Source organism: Pagrus pagrus, assembly GCF_965226575.1.
Source record: "Pagrus pagrus genome assembly, chromosome: 1".
NCBI lineage: Eukaryota > Metazoa > Chordata > Actinopteri > Spariformes > Sparidae > Pagrus > Pagrus pagrus.
This window is the reverse complement of record NC_140185.1, coordinates 19,939,552-19,959,709: the sequence shown is the minus strand read 5'-3', so window position 1 is coordinate 19,959,709 and position 20,158 is coordinate 19,939,552. Positions and strand designations below refer to the sequence as shown.

General features: G+C 39.6%; 2 protein-coding genes across 2 annotated transcripts; one reads left to right on the top strand and one right to left on the bottom strand.

Moving 5' to 3' along the window:
• Positions 1–3,320: 3,320 nt before the first annotated feature.
• On the bottom strand, positions 3,321–9,605 carry nae1 (nedd8 activating enzyme E1 subunit 1). Its single transcript, XM_084349539.1, has 20 exons — positions 9,496–9,605; positions 8,936–9,039; positions 8,787–8,847; positions 8,648–8,678; positions 8,376–8,447; positions 8,041–8,120; positions 7,490–7,599; positions 7,097–7,206; positions 6,926–6,988; positions 6,745–6,808; positions 6,555–6,646; positions 6,370–6,429; positions 6,121–6,254; positions 5,871–5,946; positions 5,512–5,551; positions 5,057–5,143; positions 4,827–4,919; positions 4,229–4,343; positions 4,091–4,140; positions 3,321–3,990 (listed from the first exon to the last, which is right to left on the bottom strand). Exons 1-20 carry the CDS (start codon positions 9,543–9,545, stop codon positions 3,881–3,883), a joined length of 1,602 nt encoding a protein of 533 aa, XP_084205665.1. The 5' UTR covers positions 9,546–9,605; the 3' UTR covers positions 3,321–3,880.
• A 1,639-nt stretch (positions 9,606–11,244) lies between these two features.
• Positions 11,245–19,646, top strand: ca7 (carbonic anhydrase VII). The gene is made up of 7 exons (XM_084375050.1): positions 11,245–11,382; positions 11,969–12,166; positions 14,655–14,773; positions 15,608–15,703; positions 16,027–16,089; positions 16,206–16,361; positions 17,741–19,646. Exons 1-7 carry the CDS (start codon positions 11,346–11,348, stop codon positions 17,858–17,860), a joined length of 789 nt encoding a protein of 262 aa, XP_084231176.1. The 5' UTR covers positions 11,245–11,345; the 3' UTR covers positions 17,861–19,646.
• Positions 19,647–20,158: the final 512 nt, after the last annotated feature.

Here is a 20,158-nt window from a genome sequence, read left to right as displayed (position 1 = left end):
CTCCGGGTCTGGTGGTATAGCAGCGGACACCTCTGTTTGTTTTGCCATAGGCAGCAGGGTGAACAGACTGTGGCTGGGGTGGGCGTTGTCTTTTAGTATCCTTTGGGCTCTGTGCAGACACCTCACTTCACCGATGTCGCAGATGCTCTGTAGATGGGTACCGGGGGTTTTAATCACCCTCTATAGAGCCTTCCTGTCCTGGGTCAGTTTGTGATGTTTCTAGTCAGGATGCTTTCTATTGCTCCTCTGTAAAGACTGACCAGAATCTGGCTCTGAAAAGAAGCCTGCCTACATTTCTGTCGAAGCAGAGCCTTTTCTGTGCTTTTTTAACCAGGGTGCTGATGTGTGATGATGGTAATTCCACGACACATATAACTGTTCACCCGCTCCACCTCAGCTCCACTGATGTAAGACAGGGGTGTGTGTCTTTGCCTCCTTTTTTCCAAAATCACCTATCAGCTCCTTGGTTTTCCTGACACCGAGCAGTAGATTGTTCCCTGTGCACCACTCCTCTCTTGATTTCTCTCGTCGTTACCTTGTGCTACTGTTGCACTAAATTCAGCGCTTTACCATCAAGCTCTATGCTGTCACTTGTGGGCACAGCAACTGATGTTACACATAAGTTACTCGCGTTAATGCAAAAATGTGTTAGGCCATGAGGCTTTCATTCGCACTCATCTTTCGCACGTGTTCCATGACATTTCCCATAAGAGATTTAAAACACACACATCAGAACAGCGTGAAGTGACGCAAGAAGAAAAAGCCATAATCAAAGAACTCAGAACCGATCAATTTGAAATGAATAAATCAATTTGGTATCACTGAATGGAGAGTAAAGAAATTAAGAGTTAAAAAAGCCATCTTTTAAAGTTCAGTGTGATCAAGTGCTTCATTTATGTACTTTGGTTCTAAGTGGAAAATACAAACCACATGCCAACAAACCATGAGCTTACAAAAACATGACACATGAAGGGCCCTGCCTAATTACACAATATAGGCACTCTTCTCATAGGGACACTTCATCATGTCATATAATAGAGATCCTTTTTGTAGGGCCTGTAAAAGCAATGTACTTAAGCACGACTACGCCACCAAGAGGTACTTAGAAAATTCAAATGTAGTTCTTTAAATCCATCGAGACACAAGCTACTGTGCCCAGTGAGCCGTACAGCAAGAAAGGAGTGTTTGCTGTGATATTAGTGAACAATAACAACGTGCACCACTGTTAATTCATGGAATTATATTGTTTACACCAGTAATTTAAGCAGCACGTGTTAAAGGGGGAACATTATTTTCTTGTAAGGCAAAGGCTGCTTTCACTGATACCACAACATGACAGCATGCTTGAAAGGTAAAAGCTTGTTTATCATGTTAATGTCAATGGGCCCTGCTGGAGGATTACAGGGGCAAAGCGAAAGATTTAGTTGTTTCATGTATTTAATTTTAATCATGAAATTAATTGTTCATGTGCATCATAGCTGTACATTTGTACATCTGTACACCAAATCATTATATGTCACAAGTGTCATTTACACTGGGGACATGTCCCCCCAACTTTTAATGGCTGATTTCAATCCAACCTCTTTTAAAAAGCATAAACCTATGCAAATTTGTGAATCGTTAAAAGGCTTTGATACAGAATAACAAACTATTTACTTTTTTCATTCTTTTCATCTTAATTCTGATTATAATAATTTTGCAGTATCTTCTCTCTATAAATGAGAAAATGGAACCTAATACTTGACTTTGTTTACCTTATAAATAGAAATGTTCAAAAAGAAAAAAAGGGCCCTGTACCAAAAATCTCTCCTTGACCTTTTTTTTTTCTATGTTATCTCGTCAGTAACCATCCTTACAAGAGTGTGGCCATTAGGTACGAGGGAGACAGCAGCTACTCTCAGGACTCTGATAGTATGAAGCAGATACAGTGCAATAACTGAAGCCATCGTGGTGTGTTCAAGATGCTCAGCACTCACTGTCATATGTTGGGAAGTTGACACAGCTGTTTACAAACTGGCTGGAAACACACAAGTTGAAATTTGTGACTTTGACCTGGCCCCGCTGTGCTGTGTCTTAAAACCTGTGGACTCAAATTGTCAATATAAGAGACAAAGATCTTCCCTCATAGATATACGTATTATGCAACTGAGGGATAAAATGACCAATAACACAGATTGTTCAAATAAAGTCAATGTTTAGTTTGCTGTCAAGGAAACCCTACTCCTTATATGTTGTCTTTATTTAAGAAGTTGACACACTGGGAGAACTGGGAGAAAAACCTGCAGGGTTAACACAGTGCAGGGGTTTTAGAGGCCTAGATTTGAACAATATGATGAGCTTAAATACAGTATTTGACTGAGACAAAGTATTTTTTTTTCAGTCAGAAGTTAGTGGTCGCATATCTAACATTACCAAAAGCAACACTGTCTGCTTCAGCCTAATAAACCTGGCACCGCTACTACTACATGATAATCTTAAGGAGGCAGTGGGTGGACGGATGGGCACATGATAATCTTTTAGGCACTGGATGAAATCTTCATTTAGGAAATGGCCAGAGTACTTTTTGGCAACCTGCTCTATCCTTCTCAGACAGAGGAGTCGGTATGTGTGTGTGTGAGAATGTGAGACAGATCGCTGCATGGGGAGAGATGGGGGGGTGGAGGGAGTCTTACAAGGAAAAGATCTGCTGAGGGCAAATTTCCATTCTGCCAAAGTCTGAGGTAAAAAAAAAAAACTGAAAAAGTTCACCCTGCCCAAAAGTTACATCACAATAACCCTCAACAGTCCTCTGGTGGGGCTCTGCACTGCATATCAGAGCATACAAAGACCCGTGTTCTCCACATTGCAAGGCACCTCAGACAGAGCTAATGACAAACAACATACTGGTTAATATTTAACATTTTAGCCGATTACGTCAAGTGCAGTTTGTATCCAATGGTCAGCATTCAGGAATCAGCCAATGAACAGGCACATGTTATAAACTTGGAAGACATCAGCTTAAACATTGTGAGAGTGCCCTCTAGTGTTGGATAAAATTGTCATCAACTCCTAACAAAAGTAATCCTAACCTGGGCTGCATGTAAATCTTTCCAGGAGGCAAGTCACATGACATGCCTTCCAAGAAGCTCACATGCTTGTCATCTAACATTTATTCAGGCTAAATAACTGTGCAAACATTGTTTCAACTATTCAACAAGTCAACATGACATGGTCGCTTTACTCAAAAGTGTTTAACAGACTGTATTTGAACAGAGGTTGAAGCCCAAAAATCGAGGAATATGAGTCCACTTCAGCTTTGACATTAAAATAAACAAATTCAGTTAAATATTGAATGTTTTTATGGCAATACATAAGAGTTCAACACCACATACAATGTTTTTTTGTTTTTTTTTTAGCCAAAAACCCTTGTTTCAAACACAAAACAGTTGTGACTTTAGTATACAAAGTGCTGCTACATTGTAATAAATCATCCATAAATGTTGAGTTTTACAGATGAAAATACCACATGAAAGTTTCTTGTTTTCTTTCCAGCCTTGTTTAATGTCAGACCAAAAAAAAAAAAAAAAAAAGTGGAAGAAAGGAAGAAATCCTCTGTGGGTGATATCCTGATTTCTTCCCCTTCGAGAACTTTAAAGAAGGCAGCAAGGCTCTACATTTGATCAAACCTTTCATCTAAAGAGTCCAGACTTTTAATCTTTTTCATGAGAACCATCCTTGTTGGTTGAAGTGCACACGTTTGGGCAGTTATCCCATTCCAGTCCAGAGGAAAAAACATTTCTCTTCCTTTTTTCAAAAGACTGATGCCGTTTAGATTATAAAGCAAGTTGTTAAATGCCAATTTTGTACTTTCTGGAAGCAAGCTCAGGATCAGTAACTGCATTCACAACTGTAAGGTGGCGGACGTCTGTGACATGGCGTTGTAAATGAAAGTATTGCTGAATGGCACAAACTGGTGGCTGATGATCTTGATGGCCTCCTGAGCAGCCGATCCTACAGAAAAAGAAGACACGTGGATTCACTGGCACTGCATAGATGGGATATGGTGTTTATTAGGATCTCAATCAAGGTCTGAAGATTGCTAAAATATTACCGCCCAAAAATGCAGCAACTGTGTGTGGCTCTGCTGCACCATATCGACAGCTGTTAGGAAAAAAGGTTAAAAAAAATTATTTGGCATGGTCTTAAACAATCGTTCCAATCAGGTTATCCAGCTGTGACAGTGACTTACAACTCATGGATGTAATCGTCTTTGATGTTGACGTTGAGGCTGTACTCCTGCAGTAGGCTGTTCACACAGAGCTTCAGTTTGCTGATGTCGTCCTCCACCTGGTAGTTATAAACTCCTAGTAAGGAAGGTAAAAGATACACGAGAGTAATTCTTCTGGCATCTGGTGAAATGATATACAGAATTATGCAGCCTAAAAACAGACGAAAGTGTGGAATAATAGGCTTTTCCTCTATGTGATAGTATGGAAGGTTTTCTCTTGATACACCTGCCAGCCCCTTTTGTACAGTCTCAGAGTCTTCAGAGCTTTTGAGATGAGGCTAGTATTGACTGTGACATGGGTACACAGCTCAACCAAAGAAAGACCCAACAAGTTATTAATGCTTTAAGTGTAAAAGAGCTACAAAGACTGCAGCTGTAATTCTCAAGGTTTTTTCTCTTTGTTCTGGTCACATCAAAATTCATGTAATTGTCCTTCCTGACAGATGGCACAAGTTAGTCTGACAAAAATCAAACAGCTCTCTCCTAGTGGAAAAATCTATCAGTTGCCAAAATAAACTGAATTTGTGAAGTCTTAAAATCTGTAGAAACCTGGACGTACCTGGGTAGCGGGAGTGCTGCTGATAGAAGCGGTCAACGGCACGAAGCATAAGGTAGAAGACCATCTCGCTGTCTGGACTGTCCATGCATGAGGCTGAAGACACAATTATTGTTATTAGCATGCTTTACATTTAACAGGGAAAACAATACTGGAATTAGCTCATACACATGAAATGAACAATGAAAGACTTCAACAGTAAAAATCAGAAAGAAAATGAATCTACAACTCACTGATTTCATCTTTATTTACTGAATCCACACTGTATTCTTCAGCCAATGATCTGCAGCGCACCACCCTTAGGAAGGAGGCATTCTTACCTAGACACCAACACAAATAACCAGAGTTGGGAATGAACTGGTTGCAGGTGCAGTTATACTCAACAATAGTGCAGATTATGCTCCACTTGTGGACAGATGAGTTCTTGTACAATGACAGCACTGCTGTATGATGGAGACGCATGACGGACATGATGCTTTCAATGGCTGCTAAATTGATAGCAAAATGTAAGAGATTAACACAAAGCATACAGCAGTTTTCAGTCATGGGTTAAAACCAATATGCACTGAATGTCTAAAAAGACTTCAGTGGGTATTTTTACATGGGCAATACACAAATTACTATGCTTAACTAGATTAGACAACAGTGTGAGGTTTAAGATTTTATTCATTAAAGAAAGAAATCTTACAGAACAGTTTGATGTCCTTTTCAGGGATGCTCTCTGGTGACTAGTGGAAAGAAAGAAAGTTATTTCACCAATATATTGATGAACACGTGGGACATGCTGGGACATAACGATGGAAAGATTCTCCAACTGAAATCACAATAGCCAATTTGGTTGTAGGTCTGCAGTTATTTGCTTCCTAGGGTATTTATACCTATATTTATACTTAGATGCAGTTGCAGAAACTAGGAATGTATTTTTAATGCACACATATCATTCAGTTACTTGCCTATTGGACAAATTAATTGATTTCATCAAGCCCTAAATTAAGATTTTTTCAGATTTACCTAGATATTCAGTGAAAACATGGGTTTACAACATACCTTTCCAAAAGACTGCAGTAGACATTCTACATGCTTAGAAACAGCTGCAGCATCCTGCATCGCCTTTTCCCTATAACTGAAATAAAGCACAAAAATAAACATCAACATCCACAAACCCACATTATTAAATCATTCACTGTTAGAAAGAGAGATACAGAACTGGATCTACTATTTGATCACACATTTTTTAAGCTATTTTCAGTTTCTCTCGTCCCCTCTACAAATGTATCTATGAATACTGCACACTTACACATTTTGAAGGTTGATGAACTTTTGAGAGTCTGCGATCATATCTGGGATGGTTCCTCGTACAGGTAGGCTTCCGTTGCCTTCATTGAGAACAAACTCCTTCACAGCTCGCAGCATCACCCAGAAGGACAGCGTCTGGTAAACAAGCACCAATAGAAGGAGTTTAAAAAAGCAATAATCTCAATACCTACTTTAACTATGACACTTTAAATGTATTTAGTGAAACAGTCTCAGGTAAAAAGGCAAAAACCTGTGATGTGATGTCGTTACACTGCTCACTATTGAAAAGGTCTTCAACAGCACTAGGAACCTGCAGAAATAAGAGTCATTATTAGAGGAGACTCACTAGACTTTACTGTAAGGTGTGACACTATAGAAAACAGACTGATGAGTGGTTTAAAAGGAATGAGATATGTTGTTTTTGAGATCTGGCACCTTGGTTGGGTTCAGAGCAGTGTTGACATTCTTAATAGCTTCCTCAAAGTTTTCTTCGTCCTCTGGGACACCATTCTCATTCTTCAGGATCCCTGAAAGAACACAAAATAACAGTCAATCATACACGTTTGGGTTACACAGCAAAATGACTGAGCTTATAAGCAACTACAGTCTAGATGTTCACAGATACCTTCCCGAATGCACTGTCTGAAGGCCTCTTTCTCCTTGTAATCTTTCGGTGGCTGACCGCTGTGCTACAATGAAGACAGTGACATTTCATTGTACAGCAACACAGACAAAAAATCAAGACTATATAGTAGTGATCGAGTATTTGCCAGACATCTAGGGTGGCCACAGAAAATATACTGTACCTCAGTGAGCCATTTTTCCAGGTATTTAGCTACAACAATAATCCACGGAGTGTGACTGTGGTCCTGCAGATTAAATTAGGAATGGAGAGGGAAAATATCAGTTCTATAATGCTGACAATGTTTAAACTGATAAAAGTACACACACAAATATGCTGAAACCAAAGTACACACCTTCTTGTCCATGCTGTCAAGGTCGTAGGACTGAATGTGGTTCTTGAATTCAGCGAAAGGCTGGTCTAACCGCAGATCCTCCAAGGCATTGTCTGGGTGAGATTCAATCACTGAAGAAAGAAGCAGTAAAATGTCAATATATCATTTATTTTTTATATTAACACAATTATACATATAGTCAAGATCTCAATTATCTCATGTAAATACTGATTGCAAGCTCATTTGTGACATATTATTCTTTACAGTATTGCATTTGCAATTTCATGGGTTCGAAAACTAAAAGCGTTATTCATGTAATAATATAGAAAAAGTTAAAATGAAACATTGTTGTCTAATGTTGAGTGTCTTATTAAGAAATCAAGTGGAATCAAAGTTAAACGCTAGGGAACTAACCTGTATGCTCCTGCACCACTAGTCTCATGTAGCCGATCAGGCCGTAGGTTTTACAGACTAGGAAAGGTACAGAGGCACTCCACAGGACTGAGCCCAGCCTCAAACACGTGCTGATGAATTTGAGAGAAAATTTGACAAGTTCATTGGACAGAAAATGAAACAACAAATTAGGTCAATTCAGTTTAAACAGTTCCAACAGAGCGTGAATAATTACTTTCTTTTTTTCCCTTCTAATTTCTTTACCAGATACAATAACTGAACAATAATTTGTTTTGTAATCTTTGGCTGGATCAGAGGCACCAAACTCTGCACTGCAGCAGGTGTATATAAAAGTTCCTCAAGCATAAACAAGTCGCTTCATCCCATATCTTAAAATCACATCCAACCACAGTGCTAAAGGCTCCATCCATGTGGACTTTACAAAGTTTAGATATTTCGATGAAATGACGCTGAAAATTCTGGTTCAGCATGCTGTAAGTTATTTACATAATTTCTCAACAATTCTTTTGTTATAATAAAATCTGAGAGTGAGGATGAACTAAAACTCGTACCTTTCTGGCAACTGGACACCGATGACTATGGTAAACCTGTGGAAGAACTCTGGATCGTTGTCCAGAAGCTTGTCTGGACTCTGCAGGAGCGAGAAAAAATAATTTTAAAAAATACAAGAGGGATCTCTGTCACTATCAGAGTGATGATATTGATATTATAGTTGTGTTAGATCTGCACTGGGTATTAAGAGCATTTTTTTATTCTGTTCATGTGTTTTAGTGTCATACAAATATTGGCAATGTAATGAAAGATAAGATTTCCGTGTTTTAATTTCCTGTTGAAAATGATTTGCCATTGTAAAAACATCTATGGCACCATGTCAAACAACACCAACCTCTTCAACAAAGTTTCCAGAGACATCACTGTTAAGTTCTTGTAGCAGCTCAGTGGCAGCCTGTGCTCTGTTCTGCAACATAGAAATGTTCAAGGTCAGGGCTCACATAAATATGCAAACTCTTTGCACCTTTTTTTTTCCTACAAAGAAAACTAAAAAATACTTCATGAATAACCAAGAAGGGTGGGATGCAGAAGCAGGGAGGAGGTTGAAAACAGTAGAAACTTTCTCTGCACAAATTACATAAATGTATTTATTGTACAAATGCATACCTTTCCAATGCTGTTGTTGCTAAGAAAAAAGCTGCAAGACAAGATGGAGAGGTCAATCATGATGATCAACAACAAGTAAACACATAAACATACGTTATTTTAAACTTAGATCAACTTCTAAAAAAAACTGCTATCTTACTTGTTTCCAACATCTTCCCCAGTAACTGTGTGTCCATCAACTATGGTGAATGCTCCGATGCCTGACAAAGATATCGGTTTATTCAATCATAAATGTGTTTTCATCTTCACCTGCAGCATCACCACTCACACAAAGCCACATCTGTTTACCTGGAAGCACCAAGTTCTTCAGTATCTCCGTCCCAGTCGCTGTGGCATTGATGAGACAAACATGTGCATTCTCCAGTGATTCCTGACCATGGTCACCCCACAGTCTGAAAGCAGGAGAGAATAACATGAGCATGTGTTGCCATCTAGTGATACAACTCATCCTCAACCACAATAAGGCATTCAGCAGGAATGACTTAGCTAGTGCTGTGACAGCTACAATAACATTGACTGCCCTGCAATTTGCAGTCGTTTAACCATCAGACAGAGAACTAGATTGTCAGGGTGATGGCAGTCTTTAGACAAACTGGCAATTTTGATGTGCATGCAAACACCAAAAAAAAGAAAAACAGAGCAACCCATCCCATTAACCTTATAGCTAACATGTTAGCCCGCCGATGCTGTTTTAACTGTAACGCACATAGCTAGCAAGCTAACGCTAGCTAACGTTGCACTCCTGTCTCACGACTGTTTCTGCTGTGACCTCTCAGGTGACATATACAGACAATTTAGCTACAGAGATAACGTTTATTTGTGAAATATACGATATAGTTAAAAATGACCTGAGTTGCCTGTCGTATTTCTGCTCCTTGGAGGCTTTAGTGGCTGCCATGGTATCTCTTCAATGAGTGACGTCTATGGACGCATTTTAACTTCCTGATCGACACATTCGACACAAACACGCCTGCGCGAAAAATCACTTCCGCACTTTCGATACAAATTCTTTGTCGTGATTCACAAATGTGATCGCTTAAACTGGCATGAGGTGTCATTAAATTATTATATTGATATTGTATTAGTATTAAAGTAAATAAAGTCTTTCTCCGTTATAGAGGCAGTGGCGAGCACAGACTTCATGAGGGCCAGGGCAACAGCAAGGAAGGGGCATCTCACCCAGGCTTAAGGTGGTGCTGACACTGACAAGGGGCCACTTTGTGATCACTTGTAGCAACAAAAACAGTCATTTTAATAGCCCATATAATTTTAAAGTTACGCTTAAAAAACCTTGAATTCAGTATATACATGAGTAAAAAGATTAGACCATTAGAATTCATGTTTTTCTCAATGTGTCAATTAATCCATGGTCTAAAAACAAATCAGAAAATATCTAAACATTCCCTCAAGCACAAGATGATGTCATCATATATCTGAAATTAGCAGAAATTAGAAGAGGGATTTACATATACATGTTTGTGCTACCTTTTTGATCATCTGATCAGTTAGTCCACATTGAATTGTTTTAGATTGACCAGATTGGTTTAAAGGTGCAATATGTCAGAATAATGCTCCAAACAACTAGGGGGCAGCATATCACAAGAGTAGGCCTAACTGTTACTGCTACAAACTGAAGCTGCCATTGGCTAGTAAACTCAGTTAGCCATGCAGCTAGCGGTGCAGACTGGGAGCTCGGAGCACCAGGGAAGCAGCAAAGGAGCTTTGGACCGGGGGTGGGAAGGGGCCTGCTGGTTAGCGTGCTCACCTTGGTAGATATCTCTGCAATATAACACATAGACATCATGATGCCAAAACTGTTATTTCTTCACATTCTGTTGATAATAGTTTTGGTTTTCTATTAAATGTTCACACATGCATGCAATTTAACAATATGGTAGTGGATTTTATACAAAGGCTACATCAAAGAGCTTTATAAAAGACCTTAACAATAAAACACCAAAATAATAATTAAAAAATCCATATGCCCAGTGACTTGAGTGCATAATGAAACAAAACAACAATTTAAAAAGTAGGCTATATACAGTAGCCTATGATAAAAGATTTTAAACAACGCAAAATCAATCAAGAACAAATAAATTAGTTTTATTAGAGCAGATCATGCTTCAGATATACACAGCATGTTTCTTTATGGGTCCATTACATATGCATTTGTAGGTTGAAGCCTACTATTTTTCCTCTCTATACAATATTATTCATTTATGTATTTATTTATTTATGTATGTATGTATGTATGTATTTATTTATTCACTTATTTGTTTATTTTTAATTAATAGCAGGCTAAGTTTTAGTCTTTTTAATTTAGTTAGCAGAGATTGGCATCGATCACAACCAAAAGAAAGAAAAGAAAAATGGCATATCATTTCAGTGAAGGTGTAGGTTAATTTAATCGTGCGTCTTACTATAATCATTAAGTCACGTGAGGGCTGACTAAATGCAGTAACATCAGACAAGATAAGCTTTAAAACCTGAGACAGGTGGACACGAGGCGCGTGTTTGTGTGTGTGTGTGTGTGTGTGTGTGAGGGGGCGTGTCAACACGGGGATCATTTCCCTTCCACTACATAAACTTCATCAATAGCTGCACCGACCGATGTCCGTGTCCGTCCCACACGTGCGCACCGGAGTGCAGCAGCCACACACCGACAGCTCGGTCACACTCGAGTCTTCTCACAGGGACAATGACAGGGAATCTCTGGGGATATGGAAAAGACGACGGTAAGATCTCACAGCATCTCTTGGCAGCCTTTCCAAGTCATAGCGGAGGGAAATAACTTTGTATGCCGCGATAAATGCTGACGGTCGCTCCGTTTGGCTGGAGCGGGTTGCGTGTTTCATCGCTGTTAATACGAGATTAGCCGCATGCTTACAGGGATGACTGCTGTCACCTTTACCTGACTTTCCTCTGGGTTTGTCCTGGGCTCCTCAGTGAGAAACCCTGAATAGCACCAGTGTCTTGGCCACAATGCTTTCAAGACAAGTTGGTCTATTTACAGTTCTGCACTGGTTAGTGTGGATGAGACAGTGTGGAGTGAATTAAACTGATTTCTTTCAGATTTCTTGAGATCTTTCTTTAATGCTTAGCTAATTCTTATTTGCAGTACTTCTAACTAACTAACTTGAATTAAAACTAGAGCTTAATTATATTACTTTGTTTTAAAGAGAAGGCAATATTTTTCTTTACAGGTGAACCAATGAAATGTGTTTGATTTAAGACAAACTCCATAAATCAGAGCTTGAGGCTCATGAACAGTATTGGGTGTATTGAAAACTTGTAATGTTTATGTTCGCCTTACATCATAAGGTCCGTCTATATGGCACAAAAACTTCCCAGTGGCTGAAGGGACCCGGCAGTCTCCCATCGACATAGTCCCTCAACAGGCTCCGCATGACCCCAATCTGGGCCCGATTGTCCTAAACTATGACCATTGTACCTCCATCAACATCTCCAACAACGGACACTCTGTAGTTGTGGAGTTTGATGACTCTGATGACCGTTCAGGTGAGAAAATGTGTGTGTGTGTGTGTTTGTGTGTGTGTATTTGTGTTTCTATGGAGCTTCAGCTCTGGTTTCTCCAGACTTTAGAGTTAGAGGAGAGTTCAAGAAAGTAAACTTCAACCAATAAGTTTAGTCATGCTCTGATTGGATTAAAGGAGACAAGGACAAAATATGAATAGAGGACATCTTGGCTTGGACTGTGCAATTTGACATGAGTCTGTATACTGATTACTGACTGCCTTGCAATTATCGACAGGTCACAGTCCAAAGTTAATCTCGGCTCTGATATTGATTAGTCAGCCACCTACTGTGGAAATCTGTGCTAAAAGTTGACTTTCAGTAAACATACGCTTGAAAGGTGGAATTACCTTGATTTTTAGAAAGTGCAAACCAGGTGCATAACTGACTGTAATCAGAGGTTACAAATAAACCACTGATTATGCTGCAGGGAAGTGCAGCCAGCAGTTAACTGTGTGAGTATCTGTCTGCTGGACAAGAGATATAATAACCTGAGCTGATCTCAGTGGTTATTATGACTCTATTTGCTTTTATCACAGGGTGGATTCATGTTAACCACCCTGTCATTAACATGAATGATAAGCTCAGCGATGTGGGGCTGTTTGGCTCAGACAGTTTCCACAGAGCAAGCAACTGAAAATAATTAATGAAAGAGGAGCCCTGTAGGAGAACTAATGCTCTTCCTCAGCGTCTCCACGTAGTTCAAATGAGGTGCTCAAATCCCCTAAACCTGTGGTTGTCAGTTTGCCATGTATGGCTTGTGTCTGGGTGAACACATCCATATATTTATGTGTCAGACAGCCTTACGTGTCACTGTTGTTTTGGTAAGAAAAGGAGGATGGAATATAATAAATGCATTACTGTTAAGACTGTTCAGACTATTCAAGTAATTAAGATAAAATGTATACAATTATTATAAAGATCTGCCTGTGAATGTTGGAATAATAAACATGACGGCAGTTAAAATCAGTTATGATTGTAATAATTTAATGTGTTTATGTCCTCAAGCAATCATCAGTGTTAGCATTACCAGATCAGGACTTACAGCATTTGATTGCACTGATTGAGCACATCACTAGTGATTATTTACTTCTGTCACCTAATTCATCATTTATATGGAGCGCTAAAATTACCAACATAAAAAGATAATGAAGAAATAAATAAATAGCTCAGTGAAGAAATGAATATGCCAGCAAATGCACAAAAAATAAAATATTGTATGGAGGAGTGAAGCTGCCAAAATATAAAATAAATAAATAAATGGCTCAATTAATAAATTAATGTGTGATTAAATGCACCAGAAATATTATATAAGAATAAATGCAGGCATTAAACGTGCACTATGTAGGTTTGGGAAAGAAATCCAAACTCGGCAAGGTAATATTTACAATGTAAATAAGGTTATAATACAAACTCAGAAATATTTATTTGATGAATATCTTTCCATATCCATAAACTGTCCTCAGAGGGAAATAAAGTCCCCAGAACAGTGGATGGAGCCAGCAATGTGGCTACTGAGAGGGTGTAACCAAAGTGAAACAGTGTGAAACAGTTGAACAGTTCATCTAGGCATGAAAATCAATCGGTGGTTTTTCATTTCTGATTAAAACTTTCCTCCCCAAAACAACATAGTGCACCTTTTAATGGCTTTTAAATGGCAGTGTTGTTCCTCCACACATTGATATTGATTTTTCTAGTCTAGTTAATTGTCTGGAAATAATCATTTTCCTTTTCATGTTGATAATAAATAGCTTTTCCTTTAACAAATCACATCGTCCCCGTGGTTCTCATGCATCTATATTAGACGGACGAGATAAGCGTTTTGCTCTTTTGCCGCTCATGCCGAGCTAATCTGACCTGAACTGGAGTGGCCCGTTTGTCAGAAGGATGTCAGCAGCATCACAATGAATAACGATCAGATTAAACTGCTGTCCATACCCAGCGGTGCGGGCCATAGGCTCTGAAAACCGTCTGTAGTGTCTTGGTAATGGGACTGACTGTCATTATGAAATACATTCAAGTGAAATCAATCTTTGTTTGCCAATAGACCTGAATGGGAATCTGAACCACTCTGAAAGCAGCTGTAACGTTGCTTTATTTAGCAAAGGATAGGCTGTTTGTGTCTCAAACTAAAGCTTGTGCCACAGAGCTGTAATGATAGATGATTTGTTGGTACAGGAGGCTGTCTGCCTGGTTGTGCTCATGTCTCAGCTTTGAGTGAGAAATTTAATAAAGTCTGCTGGGTGTTACCCGGTTGACTCATCTTTGTGGTGTCTGTGTGTGTGTGTGTGCTGCCTGCAGTGGTACCAAGCTGTTTGGATGATGCTACACACAGGATGCTGTGCTCTGATGCCCTGTGCGGCATTGTTCTGGAAAGCAGTTTGTCTCACACCCACAGAGAGTAAGCGAGTGGGTGTCTGCCTGTGTGTGAACGTGATTTCTTTTCTTTAACATCTCCTCTCATCTTCTGCAGTGATCCAGGGAGGCCCTCTTGACAACCCCTACAGACTGAAACAGTTTCACTTCCACTGGGGTGGAAAGGGCTGCCACGGCTCTGAGCACACTGTTGAAGGAATAAGCTATGCATCAGAGGTCAGTGCTGGGGATCTGAATGCTTCAGTGCGTCCGTGTCTAATTACCAAAAAACACAGAATAACCCATTTTTGGTGAAGGTGTGTCAAAAATATGAAACTATTGATTGTAAATGTTTGAAACTAACAGTATTGATACACCAGTACTAGCTGCATTATTCTCTCCCCTCTGACAGCGGAGCGTAGTGCTCACACAGCCGCACTTCCTCCAGAAGTAAATCACCGTCAATGCTGTTTTTCTTAAAGTAAAAAATGACCACCTCTCAAATTCATACTCCAAACAAACAGGAGCAGCATATCACCAGTTACCACTAACTGTAGCTGCTGTTAGCAAGTTAGCTCAGTTAGCCATACAGCTAGTGCTCTTGTTAGCTGACTCTGCCCAGACTGGCAGCTTGCAGCACGAGGGGAGTGTTGGTGTTGTTCACTGTGGAAGAAAGTGTATGACATAGTTAGCATGCTAACATCAGAAGATATCTCTGCAACACAATACATAGACGTCTTCAACATAACATCAAAACTGTTATTTCTTTACATTCTGTTGATAATTTCAGTTTTAAAAAAATAAAATAATTCTGACATATTTTGACCTCTTACCTGTCTTGAGAAAGGTCTCGGTGACCAAATTGTGACTTTTTTTAAATAAATCAATGCAGAGGTAAAAATGTGTGCAGGAATTACTATTTTTCCTTAGGAAGGTGTGTGTACATACTTATGTAGAAAATATCAGCACAGGATTATCTGATCAGTACACAGGCATGAATTCAAAGACTTGAATTAATTTATACAACTCTAAAATCCAGTTTTTATTGTCTGTCTGTCTTTCTTCCTCTAGCTCCATCTAGTACACTGGAATGCTGTCAAGTACAAGTCGTTTGGGGAGGCGGCAACGTCTCCAGACGGCCTCGCTGTCCTCGGCATCTTTTTAGATGTAAGATGTTTCTTAAGTGCACTCCTATTTTCTGAACTCGACATTTTGTATAACTGTAAAAGTTTTGCAGTTGTTTTTAAGTCGGCATTAAGTCATCGTAGCCTCAAATGAAACTAAGGCATAATTATGTGTTGTAGTCCAGCCTGAAATTCTGCACTCATTCAAACTTTTATTTATTTTTATTTTGTGTCAGCTTCAATGAAAATGGAATAATTGTGATATTTTGTAGAATACACCAAGTATACACATATGTATATACTGTATGTTAAAAGTTTTGAATTGTCACAAATAAAAGCCGAAAACAATCTTGTCTGTCACTGAAGACAGGTGACGACCACAGATGGCTCCACATGATAACAGACGCTCTGTACATGGTGAAGTTTAAGGTAAGTACGATGATCGTTACTGTATTTTAATGTGATCTGTAATGTTTATCTGTTTTTTGACCTGCTTTAAGTATTATCACAGTCATATAAATGTTGTCTTTGTATTTCTGTTACAGTCTAGTGTCACAGATTTCAAACGTTTCAACCCCAAGTGCCTCCTACCCAGCAGCCTCCACTACTGGACCTACCTGGGATCACTGACCACACCCCCCCTACATGAGAGCGTCACCTGGATCGTCCTGAAGGAGCCAATCACGGTGTCGGAAAAACAGGTGTGTTTGTAGCAAACATGTTATAAACATGTATAAAATATAGTGATGTTATGCTGATGTTCATCCAGCATCGGACAGAGAAGGCTAGGCTCTTGATTAATGATAATGTGAATGGTAGCTAAGAGAAACACCTTTCTAATTTTGTAGTAGTGTCCAAGTTTCTGCAAGAATCATACAGCATATTTTCTCTCATCTCCACTGCGATCTTTTCTCAAAATGTGCACTGTGACATTCATGTTTCCTGGCCGCCATTCTCCACCAGGCTCCAAAAGATCCACTGTCTCCTTTGTTGTCAAACCGGAGTTCAGCATCACTGGATCAGTATGCCAAGCGTTAGTCGATGTGGGGGTGGGTGTTGGTGGGGTTTACCTCTGTGCTGTAGCATGTGCAGAAACATACTGCTTCGCCTCAGTGTGATGCTAAATTTGGAGGCCAGAATGAGTGCGAGCATCAGTCATTAGGGACACAGTGTTTGGAGCTGACTTGTTTTTATCCACCCCTCTTAGTAGTGAATGTAATCAGAAAGTTTTGGTCTGATAACCCCAGGTTGCTGACAAGTTAAGCTTACTAGCTGGATGTCTGCAGCACATGCCTTCCAGGTCCCCCTGTGAGCTGGCCCTGTGGCGACTGCTGCCAGCCTCTGGATTACACTCTTATACTTTGTTGATCTTTTCTAGTCTAGATCCCTGTTTTTATCTCAAGGACTGTGCATACGAATCAGGAGTTTTAGTGGCAGCGCCCCCCCAGGGGTAGTCATGACCAATCTGTCTGTAAACCCATGAGTGTAGCATAACTGGGGGTGAGGTGTTAGTTAGGCGACTGGCCCCCACAACCTCTGACTCCAGGCATTGAGCCCTTGATCCCCTCCAGCTGATTATCCTGATGGATGGATGACTGGATGGGTTCAGGGCTTTAATTGAAAAATGCTTGCATGGAGACCCAGCAGGGAAAAGCCGTTATATAACAGGGTATTATTTAGTTTTTCATTTCCCCTCATAATGGTAGACATGATGCTAAAGGGGAAACACCAAAAAGAGACTGGGATGTGTGAGTAGCTCTAAGTGGTGAGGAAAATAAATATAAAATGTAACCACAATGAATTAATGCTTCTGTGATGCAGCTTATGTGCCATAAGGCCCCATTGTTGTCCAAAAACTATTAAAAAGTACTTAGTGAGTCACACAGTGGCACTGGAAGATGTTTCTTTAACAAAAAAGGACTAATGTATTGTTGGTTTTGGTGTTTGTTGACAATAACATACAGAATATCACCAGTCATATCCTTTTAATGTGCTTATAGTGCAAAGTAAACAGCAAAAGTTCAGTTTCTGTGCAAGAATATGAACATAAAGTGTTGTCTTTCTTTCTCTCTCTTTGCAGCTGGGCAAGTTTAGAATGCTTCTGTTCACTGGAGAGGAAGAGGATCAGAGGATGCGAATGGAAAACAACTTCAGGCCTCCCCAACCGCTCAAAGGCAGGAAAGTGCGTTCGTCCAATTAATGTGACCTCAGGAGACCTGACGCCACAGACAACAAAGGCTCTTCTTAGACAACAGTGAATGCATTTATTTGAGTGTACTTTTTAGCCTCATGGTAGCGTGTCCTGAGGATTTCTGATTTACTTTCTACAGAAGGAAAAGATTCAAGGAGTAATTCTCATCACTGCCAGCACATTGAGATGTTTCCCTCTACTGGTCAGAAGCTTTGGTGGTAGAGGGCGGAATCTATTTTTGGATATTTAGGGAAAAATAAAAGGGATACGATGATATTAACACTTAGCAGTTTAATTATTTGACTACTATGTGCTGTTTGTGTACTTCACACGACGGACAGTTTCCTCTGATGTCACACTCAGGGTGGAAAGCTCAAACGCTGTGATAATGTTATGCTACTGTGTTCGTATAAATAGGGAATCAGACAAATTGCTTTAATTTCACTGCCTGGATAGTGAAAATCTGGAGGGATATTGGGCCGTATTTCAAGGTAGACAACATATTTGATGCCCATTAGCCAACATAAGCATGCAACTACATCCTAAATCTTACATCCAGTGTGTTTCACTTCCACTTTATAATAAATGTGTCCAAGATATGTGTTTATTTTGTAGAATTAATTCACACCTTTCCTATCGTAAAAGGTAATGTAAGCTAGGAAGTGGTTGAATGCTAAGAGTAGCTGTTGTGTAACATTGGCTAAGAGATATATGTTGTTTTACCTTGAAATATGGCTCAACGTTCCTCCAGAATTCACTATCTGTTGTCGTTTCACTTGGTGATCAATCAGGATGTGGTGAAAATATAACAATTTGTCAGATTACCTATGTTTATAGGACATGAAACCTGAAACACAGCAGGTACGACATGTATGGCCACCATGTGAATATGGTCTATTGGAAAACTGGTGTTGCTGAGGCAACAAAGTGCTACATCAATGAGCAACAAACTCTTGTAAGGTGCTATTATGTGTAACTGGTAAGTGTGTATACCAGTGAGTTTGTTGCTGTTATCGCACCACTCTGCCGTCTGCAGATTCGCTTTGACAGTCGCTGCCTCCTTACTGATCCCGATTGATCCCCCCTTGATCCGGCCTATTGCTGGTGGATTCCCAGTCTTTGTGGCCACAGATCCCATTCAGTCCAACAATCCCAACTGGAGGTGGGATTGGATTAGTGCTGCAGTTGCTTAAAGTGCTCTGTTTGGCCATGACGGAGGTCATGAAAGTCTCAGGTCCGTTAGAGTTCACCGCTAGTAGGGTGATTTATTATTTTTAGCATGCTCTCTAGATTCTGTATTCACAACTGTTTCTCATTTGACATTCATGAAACTCCAGCAGCGCAAACAAGGACCCAATGAATTCAATGTTCAGTCAAATTCTGTTTTTGTTTTCTGAATTTCATTTTGAGATTGAACTGCATCCTGACTGTGGTGTCACGTTCGCTGGTCCAGTGTTTCTGCTATGCAGGAGCTAATACACAGAACAGTCCAGTATGTAAATGCCTGACGGAGGCCCGGGTGTCTCACTTGGTCGAGTTATGGCAGCTTTATGTAATGCGGTTCCTTATTTAGATGGACTTCATGGATTTTACTAATTCAGAGGTATGGCAGGAATAACATCATTTTGTTCTCATACAGCAAAATGCATACAGGAAGAGTGGCACCAGGTTGTGATTGTTTTGTGTTGTTGATGTGAAGCAACATTAAAAGTGTAATTTATGGATTGTTTAAATAATAATGTGATGCATTCAAAATCTTGACATGTTTTCTGAATGAAATAAAATTCAAAATAACTCTTGTTTTACATTCTTTGATGGGATTATATCAGATTTGTAGACCGACATTTACATGTAGAGAAGAAAAGAGTTGTCTTGATGATTTGGGATATTCAAGCGTCTTGTATTTTATGGGGGTTGTTGGTCTTTCCAAACCAGACAAATGAGTACATTCAGACATTTATATTCATGCAAGTTTCTTGTGCTCACCTTCTTTGCTTAAGTTTCTGTAACTGAACTTTGTACCTGGTATTCGCAATACGTTTTAGATGGAGAAGCCATTCAAGTAAATGTTTAAACACTCTCACTGATCAGAAGTAGCAATGCTGGGTTTAAGGTAATTAGTAGCCAGATTGTGGCCTCGAGGGCTGAGGAACAGTGAGAAGGAACATGGACTGTGATCACAGTCAATTATTTACCAGCTGTGTTCACTGAACAAGTTTTATGTGGCCCTAAATTAAGCATGGTAGAGTGTTTATAGTCAATACTATCAGTAAACTACAATAACAGATTCCTTTAGGCTGTAATCTG